The sequence below is a fragment of the Schistocerca nitens genome, chromosome 2 (genome assembly GCF_023898315.1).
Source record: "Schistocerca nitens isolate TAMUIC-IGC-003100 chromosome 2, iqSchNite1.1, whole genome shotgun sequence".
NCBI lineage: Eukaryota > Metazoa > Arthropoda > Insecta > Orthoptera > Acrididae > Schistocerca > Schistocerca nitens.
This window is the reverse complement of record NC_064615.1, coordinates 326,081,042-326,102,925: the sequence shown is the minus strand read 5'-3', so window position 1 is coordinate 326,102,925 and position 21,884 is coordinate 326,081,042. Positions and strand designations below refer to the sequence as shown.

The window sequence follows — 21,884 nt, the reverse complement described above, 5'->3', positions numbered from 1 at the left end:
AAAAACGGTCATAAGTGCAAAGATAAATGGGAAGGAAGAAGGAGAATTGGAAAGTACATGGACTGGATAAAAAGTAGTAGCAGCACTACTGCAACATGAAGGATTTACGTCAAATCCTATTCCCACTGTCTGTAGCTGACAGCTTAAGGTCAGTTGAAACAATGCAGTGGCCGTGGCGGCTGTGTTTGAGTCAGCTGCTGTGTGTACTGTCAGAAAGTGTGGGAGACCAGTTGAAACGCCATAACAGTGAGTTTAGGAAACACGAACAACGTGCTGGATCAAGATTTAAGTGGGCAGGGTCGGAGCACACCACAGTGTTCCTTCTAGCACTACATTCCATTATCTTTGTTGACAATGGATAATGCCACACTGCGAACCCTGTGCAGGATCTCCTGTATACGTGGGGGTGGGAGATACTGGAACATACATCGGATTCACTGGATTTGAGTCAGTGCCATTACAACCTGTTCGCCAAAATTTCGTGGCACGTGCTACAGCGCAAGAGAAGATACCATGTGTGCCATAGGGCGGCCCTTGCAGGACACCGACAGAGATGGACATCTTCTATATCGGTCGTGGAATGTGATCGAAATGGGGCACGATTACATTGAGGGCGTGACGTATGATGAATGTCTGTCAATAAAGTCTAGTACGAAATATAACTGTGTTCCCACCACTTTTTATCCAACCCATGCACAAGGACAGGAAAAGGAAATAAAGAGGAAAATGGAATAATTTAAAGGGGAACGAGAAGGAAGGCAGAGGGGTTGGGGGGGGGGGATGAAAACAGGACGTGGAAAGGAAAATAGGGTGAAAGGAAAATTGAGGAATAAAGGAAAGTAGGAAAAAGGAAACATAAGTGGGTAAAAAATGAAAGGAAAGAAGAAAGAGCGGAAATGTGAAAGTATTATGTGAGAGAAATAGAATGGGAAAGAAATGAAGAGAACAGAAATGAGAAAATGGAATATGGAGATACATAAAACAGAAAGAAACAGAGGCACGCCAATGGATAAAGGTAAGGGAATAGAGTAAGGAGGCAGAAAAGAATACGGATAAGACGAAATTAGGGGAAGGAAGTAAAAGAAGAGAGATACGGAAATAGATAATAAGGCTACAGATTTAGTGTAAGCTTTGAGCAGTACCTCGATGCAGTGGTCATTTCGATCTCGTTAGTCTGGGACATGAATTTTCTGTCCTATGTCGCCGCTTTGACTGTATCTCACGAGGTAGAAAGTCTTTGTGTGTGTGTGTGTGTGTGTGTGTGTGTGACGCTAGGGAACGGGCTGTTGCAGGCGGACATTGGGCCGAGCAGCACGAGCGACGATGAGACGATGGGTCCGCGGCGCGGCGGTCGTCTGCTGAGCGGGGGCGGCGGGGGTGTGCCGGCTCCGCCCTACAGCAAGCAGGACATCCGCGAGCAGTACTGCATCACCAGCAAGCAGCTGGACGTGCTCGAGCGCCACCGCGCCTCCTCCGGCGGCGACTGGCTGCTCGGCTGCCTCTCCTCCTACCAGGTTCGTGCCGTCCACCATCTCGCCTCACCACGCAACGCTTGCTGGGCAGCTACAGCACGATTAAAATTACTTGATAGTTCACCCTTCACTAACGGTAGCTTGTTTTCTCCAATCGCAGCGCTCAGCGGCAAGCCTGAATCTTTCGCTGTTGCCAAACTGCCTCAACAATTAGTTCACTTCCAATTACTTGTCCGGCATTCTTTCTTGATGTGTCTGGATCGCGAATGCTGGGTCTCTCTCTCTTATTTTACAGTCCATCACAGATGATAACCACACCAAAAACAACACACACACACACACACACGCACAAACACACACACACACACACACACACACACACACACACATCACACATACAATGCCAACTAAATGCACACGTTTCATACACAGTACTAACGAAACACTACTGGATCCTTCCGCACAAGACGTGATTCAGCTTAATTTGTACAGTTATTAAAATCATAGAGATTGGCTCCCATTAGATACGCTCCGCATGACACTGAGTGAAGCCGAATTCTTGAAGGCTGCAGTCAATTGTTGCGACTGGGATGCCAGAGTCTTAAATACAACAGCTTTCTGAAGCATATTGGCATACAGTAGTGGTTAGCATACAAGACAAACGTGTAGAAGGGTTCTCCTCCGAATCTTGTCAAATCTAATCAATAGATTTAGTCTATGTTTCTTTTCAGTTAATTCGCACAAATGTATTTTTTTTTCTTTCTAATACTTTCTCATGTCATTTTCATCATCATATTGACTTTTTTATTTGCTCATATTTTTCTTCCTATCGTTCCTTTTTCGTTTGGAATCAGCTTGTGTCGCCTATAATCTGCAGACAGATGTCAACAAGGATTGCTCATCGATTGGTAATGCTGCAACCCGTGCCGCCATCGTGAGAGCAATTGCAGGTAATCAGTGACGGCGAGAAATTACAGTTCGCTTTCGCCGCCAGGACTGAAGTATTACTGCCGAAGCTGGCCAATATCGCTCAGCCTCAGCGTCTGTGAAGTGACCCGCCGTGTCTCTGCAGGAGAGACGCTCAGCAGCTCGGTACGGGCTTTTGTTAAAGTTTCGAGAACATACCTTCAGTGAAGAGTCAAGCAGTATATTGCTCCCTTCTACGTATATCTCGCGAAGAGACCATGAGGACAAAATCAGAGAGATTAGAGCCCACACAGAGGCATACCGATAATCCTTCTTTCCACGAACAATACGAGATTGGAATAGAAGGGAGAACCGATAGAGGTACTCAAGGCACCCAACGCAACACACCGTCAGGTGGCTTGCGGAGTATGGATGTAGATGTAGATGTAGACGTTTGTGTGTCACCTATAACTGAGTGTTGGACGGTAACGGATGTGGCAACACTGCAGCGTCAAGTGAGAGACGTCAACTGTGAACTAATTTTAATCGTACTATAGTGATTGTGCCCCCCCTCCCCCCCTCCCCACCCATGAACCACGGACCTTGGCGTTGGTGGGGAGGCTTGCGGGCCTCGACGATACAGCTAGCCGTACCGTAGGTGCAACCACAACGGAGGGGTATCTGTTGAGAGGCCAGACAAACGTGTGGTTCCTGAAGAGGAGCAGCAGCCTTTTCAGTAGTTGCAGGGGCAACAGTCTGGATGATTGACTGATCTGGCCTTATAACACTAATCAAAATAGCCTTGCTGTTCTGGTACTGCGAACGGCTGAAAGCAAGGGGAAACTACGGCCGTAATTTTTCCCGAGGGCATGCAGCTTTACTGTATGGTTAAATGATGATGGCGTCCTCTTGGGTAAAATATTCCGGAAGTAAAATAGTCCCCCATTCGGATCTCCGGACGGGGACTACTCAGGAGGACGTTGTTATCAGGAGAAAGAAAACTGGCGTTCTACGGATCGGAGCGTGGAATGTCAGATCCCTTAATCTACACTCCTGGAAATGGAAAAAAGAACACATTGACACCGGTGTGTCAGACCCACCATACTTGCTCCGGACACTGCGAGAGGGCTGTACAAGCAATGATCACACGCACGGCACAGCGGGCACACCAGGAACCGCGGTGTTGGCCGTTGAATGGCGCTAGCTGCGCAGCATTTGTGCACCGCCGCCGTCAGTGTCAGCCAGTTTTCCGTGGCATACGGAGCTCCATCGCAGTCTTTAACACTGGTAGCATGCCGCGACAGCGTGGACGTGAACCGTATGTGCAGTTGACGGACTTTGAGCGAGGGCGTATAGTGGGCATGCGGGAGGCCGGGTGGACGTACCGCCGAATTGCTCAACACGTGGGGCGTGAGGTCTCCACAGTACATCGATGTTGTCGCCAGTGGTCGGCGGAAGGTGCACGTGCCCGTCGACCTGGGACCGGACCGCAGCGACGCACGGATGCACGCCAAGACCGTAGGTTCCTACGCAGTGCCGTAGGGGACCGCACCGCCACTTCCCAACAAATTAGGGACACTGTTGCACCTGGGGTATCGGCGAGGACCATTCGCAACCGTCTCCATGAAGCTGGGCTACGGTCCCGCACACCGTTAGGCCGTCTTCCGCTCACGCCCCAACATCGTGCAGCCCGCCTCCAGTGGTGTCGCGACAGGCGTGAATGGAGGGACGAATGGAGACGTGTCGTCTTCAGCGATGAGAGTCGCTTCTGCCTTGGTGCCAATGATGGTCGAATGCGTGTTTGGCGCCGTGCAGGTGAGCGCCACAATCAGGACTGCATACGACCGAGGCACACAGGGCCAACACCCGGCATCATGGTGTGGGGAGCGATCTCCTACACTGGCCGTACACCACTGGTGATCGTCGAGGGGACACTGAATAGTGCACGGTACATCCAAACCGTCATCGAACCCATCGTTCTACCATTCCTAGACCGGCAAGGGAACTTGCTGTTCCAACAGGACAATGCACGTCCGCATGTATCCCGTGCCACCCAACGTGCTCTAGAAGGTGTAAGTCAACTACCCTGGCCAGCAAGATCTCCGGATCTGTCCCCCATTGAGCATGTTTGGGACTGGATGAAGCGTCGTCTCACGCGGTCTGCACGTCCGGCACGAACGCTGGTCCAACTGAGGCGCCAGGTGGAAATGGCATGGCAAGCCGTTCCACAGGACTACATCCAGCATCTCTACGATCGTCTCCATGGGAGAATAGCAGCCTGCATTGCAGCGAAAGGTGGATATACACTGTACTAGTGCCGACATTGTGCATGCTCTGTTGCCTGTGTCTATGTGCCTGTGGTTCTGTCAGTGTGATCATGTGATGTATCTGACCCCAGGAATGTGTCAATAAAGTTTCCCCTTCCTGGGACAATGAAGTCACGGTGTTCTTATTTCAATTTCCAGGAGTGTAGCAGGTAGGTTAGAAAATTTAAAAAGGGAAATGGATAGGTTAAAGTTAGATATAGTGGGAATTAGTGAAGTTCGGTGGCAGGAGGAACAAGACTTTTGGTCAGATGAATACAGGGTCATAAATACAAAATCAAATAGGGGTAATGCAGGAGTAGGTTTAATAATGAATAAAAAAATAGTACGGGTAAGCTACTACAAACAGCATAGTGAACGCATTATTGTGGCCAAGATAGACACGAAGCCCACGCCTACTACAGCAGTACAAGTTTATATGCCAGCTAGCTCTTCAGATGACGTAGAAATTGATGAAATCTATGAGGAGATAAAAGAAATTATTCAAATAGTGAAGGGAGACGAAAATTTAATAGCCATGGGTGACTGGAATTCAAGCGTAGGAAAAGGGAGAGAAGGAAACATAGTAGGTGAATATGGATTGGGGCTAAGAAATGAAAGAGGAAGCAGTCTGGTAGAATTTTGCACAGAGCATAAATTAATCATATCTAACACTTGGTTCAAGAATCATGAAAGAAGGTTGTATACATGGAAGAACCCTGGAGATACTAAAAGGTATCGGATAGATTATATAATGGTAAGACAGAGATTTAGGAACCAGGTTTTAAATTATAAGACATTTCCAGGGGCAGATGTGGACTCTGACCACAATCTATTGGTTATGAACTGTGGACTAAAACTGAAGAAACTTCAAAAGGTGGAATTTAAGGAGATGGGACCTGGATAAACTGAAAGAACCAGAGGTTATACAGAGTTTCAGGGAGAGCATAAGAGAACAACTGACAGGAATGGGGGAAAGAAATACAGTAGAAGAAGAATGGGTAAATTTGAGGGATGAAATAGTGAAGGCAGCAGAGGATCAAATAGGTAAAAAGACGAGGGCTAGTAGAAACCCTTCGGTAACAGAAGAAATATTGAATTTAATTGATCAAAGGAGAAAATATAAAAATACAGTAAATGAAGCAGGCAAAAAGGAATACAAACGTCTCAAAAATGAGATCGACAGGATGTGCAAAATGGCTAAGCAGGGATGGCTAGAGGACAAATGTAAGGATGTAGAGGCTTATCTCACTAGGGGTAAGATAGATACTGCGTATCGGAAAATTATGAGACCTTTGGAGAAAGGAGAACCGCTTGCATGAATATCAAGAGCTTTGATGGAAGCCCAGTTCTAAGCAAAGAAGGTGTAGCAGAAAGGAGGAAGGAGTATATAGAGGGTCTATACAAGGGCGATGTACTTGACGACAATATTATGGAAATGGAAGAGGATGTAGATGAAGATGAAATGGGAGATATGATACTGCGTGAAGAGTTTGACAGAGCACTGAAAGACCTGAGTCTAAACAAGGGCCCCGGAGTAGACAACATTCCATTAGAACTACTGACAGCCTTGGGAGAGCCAGTCCTGACAAAACTCTACCATCTGATGAGCAAGATGTATGAGACAGGCGAAATACCCTCAGACTTCAAGAAGAATATAATAATTCCAATCCCAAAGAAAGCAGGTGTTGACAGATGTGAAAATTACCGAACTATCAGTTTAATAAGTCACAGCTGCAAAATACTAACTCGAATTCTTTACAGACGAATGGAAAAACTGATAGAAGCCGACCTCGGGGAAGATCAGTTTGGATTCCGTAGAAATGTTGGAACACGTGAGGCAATACTGACCCTACGACTTATCAAAGAAGAAAGATTAAGGAAAGGCAAACCTATGTTTCTAGCATTTGTAGACTTAGAGAAAGCTTTTGACAACATCACTGGTATTGATACAAGACGTTCCTCGCGATTCACGGCGTCACTGAAATCATTAAGTCGTTGTGTCGCACGAGAAGATATTTCCACGTTTTTGAGGCATCCTGTAAGTCCGCACAAGTCAAGTTGGTATTCTGGACAGTGCAATGAGAGCAACAGCATTCTGGACCCACTCCACGTTGACCTTATATTAATCCTGACCTCCCCTTTTGGCCTATCTCTTCTACTCCCTCCCCGTTACCCTTCGTCTCCTCCACTTCTATTACCCCACCAGCCTCCCTATCCCATCCCTCGTTCTGCCTTTCCCCTGTCCTTTCCAACACCTTACCCCTTCCTAAACCACAGCCACCCGTCTTAGCCTCACATCAACCTCCACTTCCCTCCACATATTTCATATTTAATATCTGTGCATTACGCTTATCAGAGAGCTCCTAAGCCAACTGCACCCCATATATTTAGTTCGCCGAGTCAGAGCTCAGCACTATTTCTTGACTCCCCCCATTGGAAATAGGTCAGTCGGAGAGCTTTCATGTGGCGAGAATGGGTCAGGGGCCATGGCATCATCATCCTCCAGCCTACATGTAACCACGCACTTACATATGCACTCTCTGAAAGCTGTCATGTGATATATTTATTTAACCTGATCTGATTAGGGCTATCAGGCTCCCACTTTCATCAGACCAGGGTTTCACACATACAGTACTTTTTTACATCACAGTTACCAAAGAGTCCGCAGCTCGTGGTCGTGCGGTAGCGTTCTAGAGCACCAGGTATTTGTGAAAAGAATAGAATAAAATAAAATAAAGAAGTTGTTGCTGATTAGCAGAGCCAGAAGAACATCACTATAATCGTGAACGAAATGTTGATTTCTGTATCATAGGGCTTTGTTTTTTAATTATGACGTGTTACGATGCTGATAAAACTTATGTCTCAACTGACTCTGGCAGCAGAAGCCTATGCAATTACACTTTTCCTATCTGTCACATGCTTGGCCGTCAACACGCATCACTAACTCTTTTGCTCAGTCTTACGTCTACATCCATTTTGCCACACGCGTTAGCTTCGTTGTGTGTGTTATCTGTGAGAAACGTGTTTCTGGGGAGTGTAACCACAGCTCAGAGACGTTGTGAATAACAGTAACAACACTCAACGCTCAGTAACCATTCAAACTATCATAAAAAATAACAACTAAGACATTAAGAATGATGAGGTTTTCCCAAAAGCCACATACACTATGTGAGCAAAAGTATCCGGACACCCCCAAAAACATACGTTTTCCATATTAGGTGCATTATGCTGCCACCTACTGCCAGGTACTCCATATAAGCGACCTCAGTAGTCATTAGACATCGTGAGAGAGCAAAATGCGGCGCTCCGCGGAACTCACGGACTTAGAACGTGGTAGGATGATTGAGTGTCACATGTGTCATACGTCTGTACGCGAAATTTCCACACTCCTAAGCATCCCTAGATCCACTGTCTCCGATGTGATGGTGAAGTGGAAACGTGAAGGGACACGTACAGCATAAAAGCGTACAGGCGTACCTCGTCTGTTGACTGACAGAGACCGCCGATAGTTCAAGAAGGTAGTAATGTGTAACAGGCAGACATCGTTCCAGACCATCACACAGGAGTTCCAAACTGCATCAGGATCCACTGCAAGTACTATGACAGATAGGTGGGAGGCGAGAAAATTTGGATATCATGGTCGAGCGGCTGCTCATAAGCCACATATCACTCCGGTAAATGCCAAACGACGCCTCGCTTGGTGTAAGGAGAGTATACATCGGACGATTGCACAGTGGAAAAACTTTGTGTGGAGTGACGAACCACTGTATACAATGTGGCGATTCGATGGCAGTGTGTGGGTATGGCAAATGCCCGGTGGACTTCATCTGCCAGCGTATGTAGTGCCAACAGTAAAATTCGGAGGCTGTGGTGTTATGGTGTGGTCGTGTTTTTCATGAAGGGGGCTTGCACCCCTTGTTGTTTTGCGAGGCACTATCTCACCACAGGCCTACATTGATGTTTTAAGCAACTTCTTGCTTCCTACTGTTGAACAGCAATTTGGGGATGGCGTCTGCATCTTTCAACACGATCGAGCACCTGTTAATAATGGACGGCGTGTGGCAGAGTGTTTACACGAGAATAACATCCCTGTAATGGACTTCCCTGCACAAAGTCCTGACCTACATCTACATCTACATCTACATGACTACTCTGCAATTCACATTTAAGTGCTTGGCAGAGGGTTCGTCGAACCACAATCATACTATCTCTCTACCATTCCACTCCCGAACAGCGCGCGGGAAAAACGAACACCTAAACCTTTCTGTTCGAGCTCTGATTTCTCTTATTTTATTTTGATGATCATTCCTGCCTATGTAGGTTGGGCTCAACAAAATATTTTCGCATTCGGAAGAGAAAGTTGGTGACTGAAATTTCGTAAATAGATCTCGCTGAGACGAAAAAGTCTTTGCTGTAATGACTTCCATCCCAATTCGCGTATCATATCTGCCACACTCTCTCCCCTACTACGTGATAAACGTGATACAAAACGTGATACAAAACGAGCTGCCCTTTTCTGCACCCTTTCGATGTCCTCCGTCAATCCCATCTGGTGAGGATCCCACACCGCGCAGCAATATTCTAACAGAGGACGAACGAGTGTAGTGTAAGCTGTCTCTTTAGTGGACTTCTGGCATCTTCTAAGTGTCCTGCCAATGAAACGCAACCTTTGGCTCGCCTTCCCCACAATATTATCTATGTGGTCTTTCCAACTGAAGTTGTTCGCAGTTTTAACACCCAGGTACTTAGTTGAATTGACAGCCTTGAGAATTGTACTGTTTATCGAGTCATCGAATTCCAACGGATTTCTTTTGGAACTCATGTGGATCACCTCACACTTTTCGTTATTTAGTGTCAACTGCCACCTGCCACACCATACAGCAATCTTTTCTAAATCGCTTTGCAACTGATACTGGTCTTCCGATGACCTTACTAGACTGTAAATTACAGCATCATCTGCGAACAACCTAAGAGAACTGCTCAGATTGTCACCCAGGTCATTTATATAGATCGGGAACAGCAGAGGTCCCAGGACGCTTCCCTGGGAAACACCTGATATCACTTCAGTTTTACTCGATGATTTGCCGTCTGTTACTACGAACTGCGACCTTCCTGACAGGAAATCACGAATCCAGTCGCACAACTGAGACGATACCCCATAGGTCCGCAGCTTGATTAGAAGTCGCTTGTGATGAACGGTGTCAAAAGTTTTCCGGAAATCTAGAAATACGGAATCAACTTGAGATCCCCTGTCGATAGCGGCCATTACTTCGTGCGAATAAAGAGCTAGCTGCGTTGCACAAGAACGATGTTTTCTGAAACCATGCTGATTACGTATCAATAGATCGTTCCCTTCGAGGTGATTCATAATGTTTGAATACAGTATATGCTCCAAAACCCTACTGCAAACCGACGTCAATGATATAGGTCTGTAGTTCGATGGATTACTCCTACTACCCTTCTTAAACACTGGTGCGACCTGCGCAATTTTCCAATCTGTAGGTACAGATCTATCGGTGAGCGAGCGGTTGTATATGAGTGCTAAGTAGGGAGCTGTTGTATGAGCGTAATCTGAAAGGAACCTAATCGCTGTACAATCTGGACCTGAAGACTTGCCCGTATCAAGCGATTTGAGTTGCTTCGCAACCCCTAAGGTATCTACTTCTAAGAAACTCATGCTAGCAGCTGTTCGTGTTTCAAATTCTGGAATATTCCATTCATTTTCCCTGTTGAAGGAATTTCGGAAAACTGCGTTCAATACCTCCGCTTTAGCGGCACAGTCGTCGGTAACAGTACCATCGGCACTGCGCAGCGAAGGTATTGACTGCGTCTTGCCGCTTGTGTACTTTACATACGACCAGAATTTCTTCGGATTTTCTACCAAATTTCGAGACAATGCTTCGTTGTGGAACCTATTAAAGGCATCTCGCATTGAAGTCCGTGCCAAATTTCGCGCGTCTGTAAATTTTAGCCGATCTTCGGGATTTCGCGTTCTTCTGAACTTCGCATGCTTTTTCCGTTGCCTCTGCAACAGAGTTCGGACCTGTTTTGTGTACCACGGGGGATCAGTTCCATCTCTTACTAATTTATGAGGTATGAATGTCTCAATTGCTGCTGCTACTATATCTTTGAATTTGAGCCACATCTCGTCTACATTTGCATAGTCAGTTCGGAAGGAATGGAGATTGTCTCTTAGGAAGGCTTCTAGTGACACTTTATCCGCTTTTTTAAATAAAATTATTTTGCGTTTGTTTCTGGTGGACTTGGAAGAAACGGTATTGAGCCTAGCTACAACGACCTTGTGATCACTAATCCCTGTATCAGTCATGATGCGCTCTATCAGCTCTGGATTGTTTGTGGCTAAGAGGTCAAGTGTGTTTTCGCAACCATTTACAATTCGCGTGGGTTCGTGGACTAACTGCTCGAAATAATTTTCGGAGAAAGCATTTAGGACAATCTCGGAAGATGTTTTCTGCCTACCACCGGTTTTGAACAAGTATTTTTGTCAACATATCGAGGGAAGGTTGAAGTCCCCACCAACTATAACCGTATGAGTGGGGTATTTATTTGTTACGAGACACAAATTTTCTCTGAACTGTTCCGCAACTATATCATCGGAGTCTGGGGGTCGGTAGAAGGAGCCAATTATTCGGCTGTTAAGTATAACCTCCACCCATACCAATTCGCACGGAGTATCTACTTCGACTTCACTACAAGATAAACCACTACTGACAGACACAAACACTCCACCACCAATTCTGCCTACTCTATCTTTCCTGAACACCGTCTGAGACTTCGTAAAAATTTCTGCAGAACTTATTTCAGGCTTTAGCCAGCTTTCTGTACCTATAACGATTTCAGCTTCTGTGCTTTCTATTAGCGCTTGAAGCTCAGGGACATTCCCAGCACAACTACAACAATTTACAATCCTATAGAACACATTTTAGATGTTTTGGAACGCCGACTTTGTACCAGGTCTCACAGACCGACATCGATACCTCTCCTCAGTGCAGCACTCCGTGAAGAATGGGCTGCCATTCCCCAAGAAACTATCCAGCACCTGATTGAACGTATACATGCGAGAGTGGAAGCTGTCGTCAAGGGTAAGAGTGAGCCAACACCATCTTGAATTCCAGCACTACCGATGGAGGGCGCTACGAACTTGTGAGTGACGTCTCAGTTATGTGTCCGGATTCTTCTGATCACGTCGTGTAGCTATATGAAGGTTCTTTATTCATAACTACCGTTTTCATGTCAGTACAGACACTTCATCGTGTTTTTAATGGTTATATTTCCATTTACATTATGGAAATGTAACCATTATAAACCTGGACACGCGTCTATAGTGAGATGAAGACGATAGTTGCGAATAAAGCACCTTCATACAGCTATGCGACTTTGGGAAAACCCTCATTAAATTTTTAATAAGTATACTTTTTACGATAATTTGAATGGCTACTGAGTGTTGAGTGTTTTTATTGTTATTCAGAATGATATCTGTAATGTTGTTGTCTACGATGGGTGTGTCAAGGCTTGGATACCATTCAGATATAAAGGGCACTGGCTCAATGTGCATTTGGCTTCCTGCCGTGTCATATACAGTATTTGGTCTGCATCTTGTTTGTTGAGATTTGTGGTTCTGTTGTGTGGTGTGGTGATTTCTCTTCAGTGTTTCCTGCCGCGTTGACAGTACCTGAGTTTCTTGTCAGGGCTCGGAACTTCCTTACATAGGTGGAAAATTTGGTGATCAGCGAAAGTACTAGCTCTTCATTCCAAATACTGGCGGTGACAGTTTCATCGACCACCAGTATTCGAAGCAGCTATCTCCGAGTCGAGGGCCACCGCGCAGGCAACCTGCTGGCGCGGAGGCGGGTTCTTCACGTGTGAGTGTATCGTGACTAGTCCTAGCAGAAGAGCATCGAGCGCCGAGCACCTTTGCTGGCCCCGTCGTCACGCGCGCGCTCTGCCGGCAGGAGGGCACGTGCCGCGCAGTCAAGCGGTCGTCGCTGCTGTCGGTGTGCGTGCGGCGGCGCGCCCCCAGCGACGAGAACCTGCCCGAGCTTTGCCGCCGCCCCTTGCCGCCGCCTGCCTTCCGACACCGCGCCGCCGCCACCGCCGCTGACGACGACGACGACGACGAAGACTGCACCTACCTGCGCCGCCGCCTCCGCTACCCCTGGATGCCCGAGGACGATGAGCCCGACAGAATGGTGAGTGAGTGCGCAAGCGCGCAACCAAACCAACCACCCTCGACACACGCTGTACAACTCGTGAATTGTTACGGTATTACCCTGACGTGACAAAAGTTATGATGTATATGCACGTATACAGATGGCGGTATTATCGCGTGCACAAGGTATAAAAGTGTAGCGAATTGGCGGAGCTGTCATTTGTACCCAGGTGATTCATCTGAAAAGGCTACCGACGTGATTATGGCCTCACGACAGGTATTAACACACTTTCAACGAGGAACGGCATCGGAACTACACCTTTCGGACATTTCGGAAATCGTTATGGATTTCAGTACTCCTAGATCCACAGCATCAAAAGTGCGCGAAGAAAGTTGAAGTTCAGGCATTCTCTTTCACCACGGACAACACGCAGATGCCGACGACCTTCACTTAACGACCAAGAGCAGCGTAGTCAGAGCTGACAGACCAGCAACACTGTGTGAAAGAACCGCACAAATCTACGGCGGACATACAGGGTGTTTCAAAAATGACCGGTATATTTGAAACGGAAATAAAAACTAAACGAGCAGCGATAGAAATACACCGTTTGTTGCAATATGCTTGGGACAACAGTACATTTTCAGGCAGACAAACTTTCGAAATTACAGTAGTTACAATTTTCAACAACAGATGGCGCTGCGGTCTGGGAAACTCTATAGTACGATATTTTTCACATATCCACCATGCGTAGCAATAATATGGCGTAGTCTCTGAATGAAATTACCCGAAACCTTTGACAACGTGTCTGGCGGAATGGCTTCACATGCAGATGAGATGTACTGCTTCAGCTGTTCAATTGTTTCTGGATTCTGGCGGTACACCTGGTCTTTCAAGTGTCCCCGCAGAAAGAAGTCACAGGGGTTCATGTCTGGCGAATAGGGAGGCCAATCCACGCCGCCTCCTGTATGTTTCGGATAGCCCAAAGCAATCACGATCATCGAAATATTCATTCAGGAAATTAAAGACGTCGGCAGTGCGATGTGGCCGGGCACCATCTTGCATAAACCACGAGGTGTTCGCAGTGTCGTCTAAGGCAGTTTGTACCGCCACAAATTCACGAAGAATGTCCAGATAGCGTGATGCAGTAATCGTTTCGGATCTGAAAAATGGGCCAATGATTCCTTTGGAAGAAATGGCGGCCCAGACCAGTACTTTTTGAGGATGCAGGGACGATGGGACTGCAACATGGGGCTTTTCGGTTCCCCATATGCGCCAGTTCTGTTTATTGACGAAGCCGTCCAGGTAAAAATAAGCTTCGTCAGTAAACCAAATGCTGCCCACATGCATATTGCCGTCATCAATCCTGTGCACTATATCGTTAGCGAATGTCTCTCGTGCAGCAAAGGTAGCGGCGCTGAGGGGTTGCCGCGTTTGAATTTTGTATGGATAGAGGTGTAAACTCTGGCGCATGAGACGATACGTGGACGTTGGCGTCATTTGGACCGCAGCTGCAACACGGCGAACGGAAACCCGAGGCCGCTGTTGGATCACCTGCTGCACTAGCTGCGCGTTGCCCTCTGTGGTTGCCATACGCGGTCGCCCTACCTTTCCAGCACGTTCATCCGTCACGTTCCCAGTCCGTTGAAATTTTTCAAACAGATCCTTTATTGTATCGCTTTTCGGTCCTTTGGTTACATTAAACCTCCGTTGAAAACTTCGTCTTGTTGCAACAAAACTGTGTTCTAGGCGGTGGAATTCCAACACCAGAAAAATCCTCTGTTCTAAGGAATAAACCATGTTGTCTACAGCACACTTGCACGTTGTGAACAGCACACGCTTACAGCAGAAAGACGACGTACAGAATGGCGCTCCCACAGACTGCGTTGTCTTCTATATGTTTCACATCAGTTGCAGCGCCATCTGTTGTTGAAAATTGTAACTACCGTAATGTCGAAAGTTTGTCCGCCTGAAAATGTACTGTTGTCCCAAGCATATTGCAACAAACGGTGTATTTCTATCGCTGCTCGTTTAGTTTTTATTGCCGTTTCAAATATACCGGTCATTTTTGAAACACCCTGTATGTAATAAACAGTTACGACCAAGTTACCAACCGGATGACGACCGTTCTGACAGTGTGCGTTCCCTTGCGCTTGTTTCTTTTAAGAATCAAATGTAAGCTAACGATACTAATTTATCCAATAAAACTACTGTCTACCTACAGTTGCTAAATATAATAATAATAATAATAATAATAATAATAAAATAGGAATATGTTACATCCGAAGGGTAACTCATTTGACTGCTAATATGGAACGTTATGGGTTCCGTGTTAGAATCCAGCCCCTGGTAAAATTCTGAATAAAGGTCATCAGCAATGGCAGCCGAAGACTTCCTGCATAAGAAGTGACCCTCGTTCTGTCAACGACATTGTCAAAGAGGGCGAAGGACCGGACAGAGGTTCAAAGCACTCTCTTGAAACACCATGTGCATCCGCAGTACTTATGGCCTGTAATTGATGACCTCTGCATTGGCAAAACATTCCGGTTTGCTACCCGATCCGGATCTCTGGAAGATGACTGCCAAGGAGGAGGTCGCCTTGACGCATAGCCCTTGGGTAAATGGGCATGTTTTAACTCTAATTATAATTTCTTCGCGACGTGGAGTCTATCAAGAGTGTTAATTCGGCAAGGCACATAGCAGAGCTTCTATGAAGTTTTGAAAGAAGGAGGGAAGTACTGGAAAAATTGAAGCTATCTGACAGTGAGTCGTGGCTGGGTAGCTCAGTCAGTAGGAGTATTTCTAGCGTAGGGCATAACTGTAGCGATCGTTATAACAAGCAAAAATCTACTAATACCAGTACTGCTTGCCCCTGTTCTGATAGCAACCGTGGTGGAATCTTCCTACACGTCGGTCACAGGCCTGAGAATGGCGTAGTAAATCGCCGAAACTGGTAGCCAAATAAAATAAGTTTGGAAAATAGACGGCTGAAAGGTGTTTGATTTGACATCACTATCTTCTCTGGGTTCCGCTCTAGACGAAGATTGGGCTTCCATTCCTCCACAGACACTCGGACACCTCACTGAAAGTATTCCTGGCAGAGTTCATCTTAAAGGCTAAGGGTGGATATTGACCATATTAATGTGCGGCAGTAGGTGTCTCGGTACTGTTAACCTGTTGGAAAAGCATCTTTTCAAAGATTTTGTCTAGCTGTTTCAAGTAAACTGGTTTTTCGTAAGCAAGTAAGAAAAAAATAGCCCTCCTGTACTGTGCTGTACTGTACGCGCCCGCTGCCGGCCTGCCACCTGTTGCCGTGCGCGCAGGAGCGGCGGCCCATCCGGCCCGGCGTGAGCTCCGACTCGGAGGCGGACTGCGACGGCCCGGCGGCGCTGCCGCTGTCGCCGGCGGCGCGCTGCCCGCACCACGGCCTGCAGCTGCCGCTGCCGCCGCCCCCGCCGCCGCCCGCGCAGGCGCACCCCTCCGGGCGGCCGCACAAACACGTCAGCTTCGCGCGCTCGCACACGCTCACCTCGTTCGACGTGGGCAGCTGCAGCCTGGCGCGCTCCAGGGAGCGCCTCGTCGACGGCAAGGAGCGCGCCGCCCTCAGGCCGCAGCCGCCCCCGCAGCCGCCCGCGGACGGGCCCAAGGTGGTCGTGCTCGGTGAGTAGCGCGGACCGCCACCACCTGCACCCGTCGCGTTTTACACCATACAGTGTACAATAGATTGCAATGACCGAGCGAGGTGGCGCAGTGGTTAGAACACTGGACTCGCATTCGGGAGGACGACGGTTCAATCCCGCGTCCGGCCATCCTGATTTAGGTTTTCCGTGCTTTCCCTAAATCTCTCCAGGCAAATGCCGGGATGGTTCCTTTGAAAGGGCACGCCCGACTTCCTTCCGCATCCTTCCCTAATCCGATGAGACCGATGACCTCGCTGTTTGGTCTCTTCCCCCAAACAACCAACCAACCATAGATTGCAGTGCAATAAAGCGGCTGGGGTGGATGAAATTAAGTCGGAACTCATCAAATACAGTGGCTACACAGGATAATTGAAATGGCGTGGGAGTCGGGACAGGTTCCATCGAAAAAGACGATCATGTGAAACCCAGCTCGCGCTATTCGTCCACGAGACTCAGAGGGCCATAGACACGGGTTCCCAGGTAGATGCCGTGTTTCTTGACTTCCGCAAGGCGTTCGATACAGTTCCCCACAGTCGTTTAATGAACAAAGTAAGAGCATATGGACTATCAGACCAATTGTGTGATTGGATTGAAGAGTTCCTAGATAACAGAACGCAGCATGTCATTCTCAATGGAGTGAAGTCTTCCGAAGTAAGAGTGGTTTCAGGTGTGCCGCAGGGGAGTGTCGTAGGACCGTTTCTATTCACAATATACATAAACGACCTCTTGGATGACATCGGAAGTTCACTGAGGCTTTTTGCGCATGATGCTGTGGTATATCGAGAGGTTGTAACAATGGAAAATTGTACTGAAATGCAGGAGGATCTGCAGCGAATTGACGCATGGTGCAGGGAATGGCAATTGAATCGAAATGTAGACAAGTGTAACGTGCTGCGAATACATAGAAAGAAAGATCCTATATCATTTAGCTACAATATAGCAGGTCAGCAACTGGAAGCAGTTAATTCCATAAATTATCTGGGAGTACGCATTAGGAGTGATTTAAAATGGAATGATCATATACAGTTGATCGTCGGTAAAGCAGATGCCAGACTGAGATTCATTGGAAGAATCCGAAAACAAAGGAAGTAGGTTACAGTACGCTTGTTCGCCCACTGCTTGAATACTGCTCAGCAGTGTGGGATCCGTCTCAGATAGGGTTCATAGAAAAGATAGAGAAGATCCAACGGACAGCAGCGCGCTTCGTTACAGGATCAATTAGTAATCGCGAAAGCGTTACTGAGATGATAGATAAACTCCAGTGAAAGACTCTGCAGGAGAGACGCTCAGTAGCTCGGTATGGGCTTTTGTTGAAGATTCGAGAACATACCTTCACCGAGGAGTCAAGCAGTATATTGCTCCCTCCTACGTATATCTCGCGAAGTGACCATGCCGATAAAATCAGAGACATTAGAGCCCACACAGAGGCATACCGACAATCCTTCTTTCCAGGAACAATACGAGACTGAAATAGAAGGGAGAACCGATAGAGGTACTCAAGGTACCCTCCGCCACACACCGTCAGGTGGCTTGCGGAGTATGGATGTAGCTGTAGATGTAGACTGGACGAAAGCAGTAATCACACCAATCTTTAAACATGGAAACAGAAAAGATTGTAACAACTACAGAGGTATCTCTTTAATCAGCGTTGTGGGTAAAATCTTCTCAGGTATTGTTGAAAGGAAAGTGCGAGTATTAGTTGAGGACAAATTGGATGAAAATCAGTGTGGGTTTAGGCCTCTTAGAGGTTGTCAGGACCAGATCTTTAGCTTACGGCAAATAATGGAGAAGTGTTACGAGTGGAACAGGGAATTGTATCTATGCTTTATAGATCTAGAAAAGGCATATGACCGGGTTCCTAGGAGATTATGGAATAGGAATCAAAGTTTTGCAAGCAATTAAAGGTCTTTACATGGATAGTCAGGCAGCAGTTAGAGTTCATGGTAAATTTAGTTCATGTTTCAGAGTAGTTACAGGGGTAAGACAAGGCTGCAACCTGTCTCCACTGTTGTTCATATTATTTATGGATCATATGTTGAAAACAATAGACTGGCTGGGTGAGATTAAGATATGAGAACACAAAATAAGCAGCCTCGCATATTCGGATGACTTAGTTGTGATGGCAGATTTGATTGAAAGTTTGCAAAGTAATATTTCAGAGCTAGATCAGAAATGTAAGGACTATGGTATGAAGATTAGCATCTCCAAAACGAAAGTAATGTCAGTTGGAAACAGATATAAACGGATTGCGTGCCAAATAGGAGGAACAAAGTTAGAACAGGTTGACGGTTTCAAGTACTTAGGATGCATATTCTCACAGGATGGCAACATAGTGAAAGAACTGGAAGCGAGGTGTAGCAAAGCTAATACAGTGAGCGATCAGCTACGATCTACTCTCTTCTGCAAGAAGGAAGTCAGTACCAAGACTAAGTTATCTGTGCACCGTTCAATCTTTCGACCAACTTTGTTGTATGGGAGCGAAAGCTGGGAGGATTCAGGTTACCTTATCAATAAGGTTGAGGTTACGGATATGAAAGTAGCTACGATGATTGCAAGTACTAGTAGATGGGAAAAATGGCAGGAGGGTGTACACAATGAGGAAATCAAAGAAAAACTGGGAATGAACTCTATAGATGTAGCAGTCAGGGCGAACAGGCTTAGACGGTGGGGTCATGTTACACGCATGGGAGAAGCAAGGTTACCCAAGAGACTCATGGGTTCAGCAGTAGAGGGTAGGAGGAGTCGGGGCAGACCAAGGAGAAGGTACCTGGATTCGGTTAAGAATGATTTTGAAGTAATAGGTTTAACATCAGAAGAGGCACCAATGTTAGCACTGAATAGGGGATCATGGAGGAATTTTATAAGGGGGCTATTCTCCAGACTGAACGCTGAAAGGCATAATCAGTCTTAAATGATGATGATGATGATGTTGATGAAGATGATGATGTACACACACCCCCAGCACTGGCCCTATTTACGTCGTCGTCGCTCCGCCCTTCCCCCCAAACTTTTTCACCAGTGGGCTTGTTGCCGTTCTTCATCTTTGATTTAAATAAGTATAAAGTATTTAAGATTTTTAGATGAAATCGTCGATACCATCAAAACCACCCACACCCCGCTATCAGTCACTGGTTTTCGTGTCTGGTGCTAACTTTGGTTCCTCTGTTGTGCAGTACTGCAGTTGTTTGTCGGCACCTGTTGTGATTGTAAAGCTATGAGTCTATGAAGTGGTGACAGTCACATCGTGGTCACCAGCACATCTTCTTCCTCTTTCACATCAATGTACACTGTCGAGTCACATTAATGTGTGCACCGCTTACGTTAGATGTCCACGTGCAACAGCCACTTACAGACGGCAGGTAGCAGCATTGGCAGTGGAGGATATACAGGGTGTTTATAAACGAATATCGCGGTTTTAACGCTTTATAATATTTATTATATTAAATTTACAGTTACAAATGATATGTCAAATGAAAGAGCAACTCAAACAGTTTTACCAAGACCCTATAAATGTTCAATGTGAGCACCATTTTTCACACGGCGCACTTCAAGTCTATAGCCGAGTTCTTCTCAAACGTTGACAAGTGTGTCTTCAGTGATTGTAGCAGCAGCTGCTTCAGTCCGGTTTCTTAATTCAGGGTGGTTTGCTGGTAGCACAGGCACGTACACACGATCCTTGATGAAGCCCCAAAGGAAAAAATTGCATGGCGTTAGGTCGGGTGAACATGGTCATGCAAAGCAAGCCCTTTCATTGGGCCACTTGAAGCCTGTCCACCGCTTGGGTACAGTGAAGTTCAACCAATCGTTTACTTCGCTATGCCAGTGGCGTGGCTCACCATCTTGCTGGAAAATGAAGTTCTCTGGCTCATCTACTTCCAACTCAGGGAAGAGCCATTGCTCTAGTATATGAAAGTAAGAAGTTACAGTAGGTTCACCAAAAAAAGAAAGCCCCATAAACTTTTCGCTGGGATATGGCACAAAAAACAGTCACTTTAGGGGACTCTCGTTGCATTTTTACCACCTCGTGAGGATTTTCTGAGCCCCAGATGCGCGCATTGTCAGTGTTAACATGTCCACTAAGGTTAAAGGTCGATTCATTACTGAAAACAACATGATCCAGAAAATCTTCATCGTCATGAAGCAACATTTCGTTTGCGAAGTTGGCACATAATCCATGGTCTGCCGGCTTTACAGACTGTAATAACGGTAAACGGTAAGGACGTAGTTGTACGCGTTTTCTTAACTTTCCAAACAGTCGACGCAGGAACTTGTAATTCACGACTAGCCTCCCGGACTGATTTCTTTGGGCTACGAATGAACTACCCTCTCACTCGCTCATCAGTCTCTTCACTAACTCTTGGTCGTCCTGTGCTCTTTTTGCAAAGGCTGCCGGTATCTTCAATCTGACGAACTTCATCCGGAATGCAGGTTGCACAGTAACTACAGATTCGATCTTTGCAAACTGCAAAACACAAAACGCTTTCTGTTCACTAGTCGCCATCTTTGCTACTACCGCTGTCTAGCGGATTGTGGCGGAAACATTGCGCGCTGCGCATGCTCACTGGTGCCAAACACAACTGTCTGAGTTGCTCTTTCGTTTGACATATCATTTATAACTGTAAGTTTAATGTAATAAATATTATAAAGCGTTAAAACCCCGATATTCATGTATAAACACCCTGTATAAAGCATATCGGAAGGGGGAATAGGGAAAAAAGTGCAATTGTTGTAGTAATGAGGTAACGGATGGATTTATCTTCATTTCAAGAGGGCTTCATCATTGGGTTTCGCACCAACGGTGGAAGCATTTCCGAAACGGCTCACTTTGTAAACAGTCGCTTGTCAGTGTCCTTAAGAATACTGTGCGTGACAAAATGGTACTACCCAAAACCAGCGCCGGAGCAGCTGTGGTGCACCACGTGCCCCAGATGATAGGGGTGTACGACGACTGTACAGATATGTACGGGCACAGAGACGTGCAGCTGTTGAGAAACTGACCGCCCAGACGAAGCAAAGGGTCTGTCAACAGTGTCTCCTCGACAACGCTTCAGCCAACTTTGCTGCATATGGGCCTCTGCATCAGCCACCTGGTTCATGCACCGATACTGACTGCTGTTCATAGCGACGAAGGCTGGAATTTACACGCTAATGCGGCAACTGGACATCCACTTAGTGGCGACAGGTGTTCTTTTCACAATATTCAGGTTTTATGCTCCATCGGATAGGCAGCCATTGGCGTATACGGCGTGAAAGTCTGAAAGCCTACAAGGATCATGGGAATTGTCCAGGCCGGAGGACATTCGCTGGGTGATCTCGTCGCTCTGGAAGACACAACAGATCAACGTAATTATG

General features: G+C 46.5%; 1 protein-coding gene across 1 annotated transcript in view; it reads left to right on the top strand.

The window, feature by feature from the left end:
* Positions 1-1,005: 1,005 nt before the first annotated feature.
* The window catches only part of LOC126235011 (uncharacterized), a 473,551-nt gene continuing 452,672 nt past the window's right edge, over positions 1,006-21,884 (top strand). Inside the window, exons 1-5 of the mRNA XM_049943746.1 lie at positions 1,006-1,015; positions 1,276-1,514; positions 12,658-12,764; positions 16,096-16,249; positions 16,296-16,512. Coding sequence (XP_049799703.1) covers positions 1,006-1,015; positions 1,276-1,514; positions 12,658-12,764; positions 16,096-16,249; positions 16,296-16,512 — 727 coding nt within the window. The remainder of the gene's footprint in view (positions 1,016-1,275; positions 1,515-12,657; positions 12,765-16,095; positions 16,250-16,295; positions 16,513-21,884) is intronic.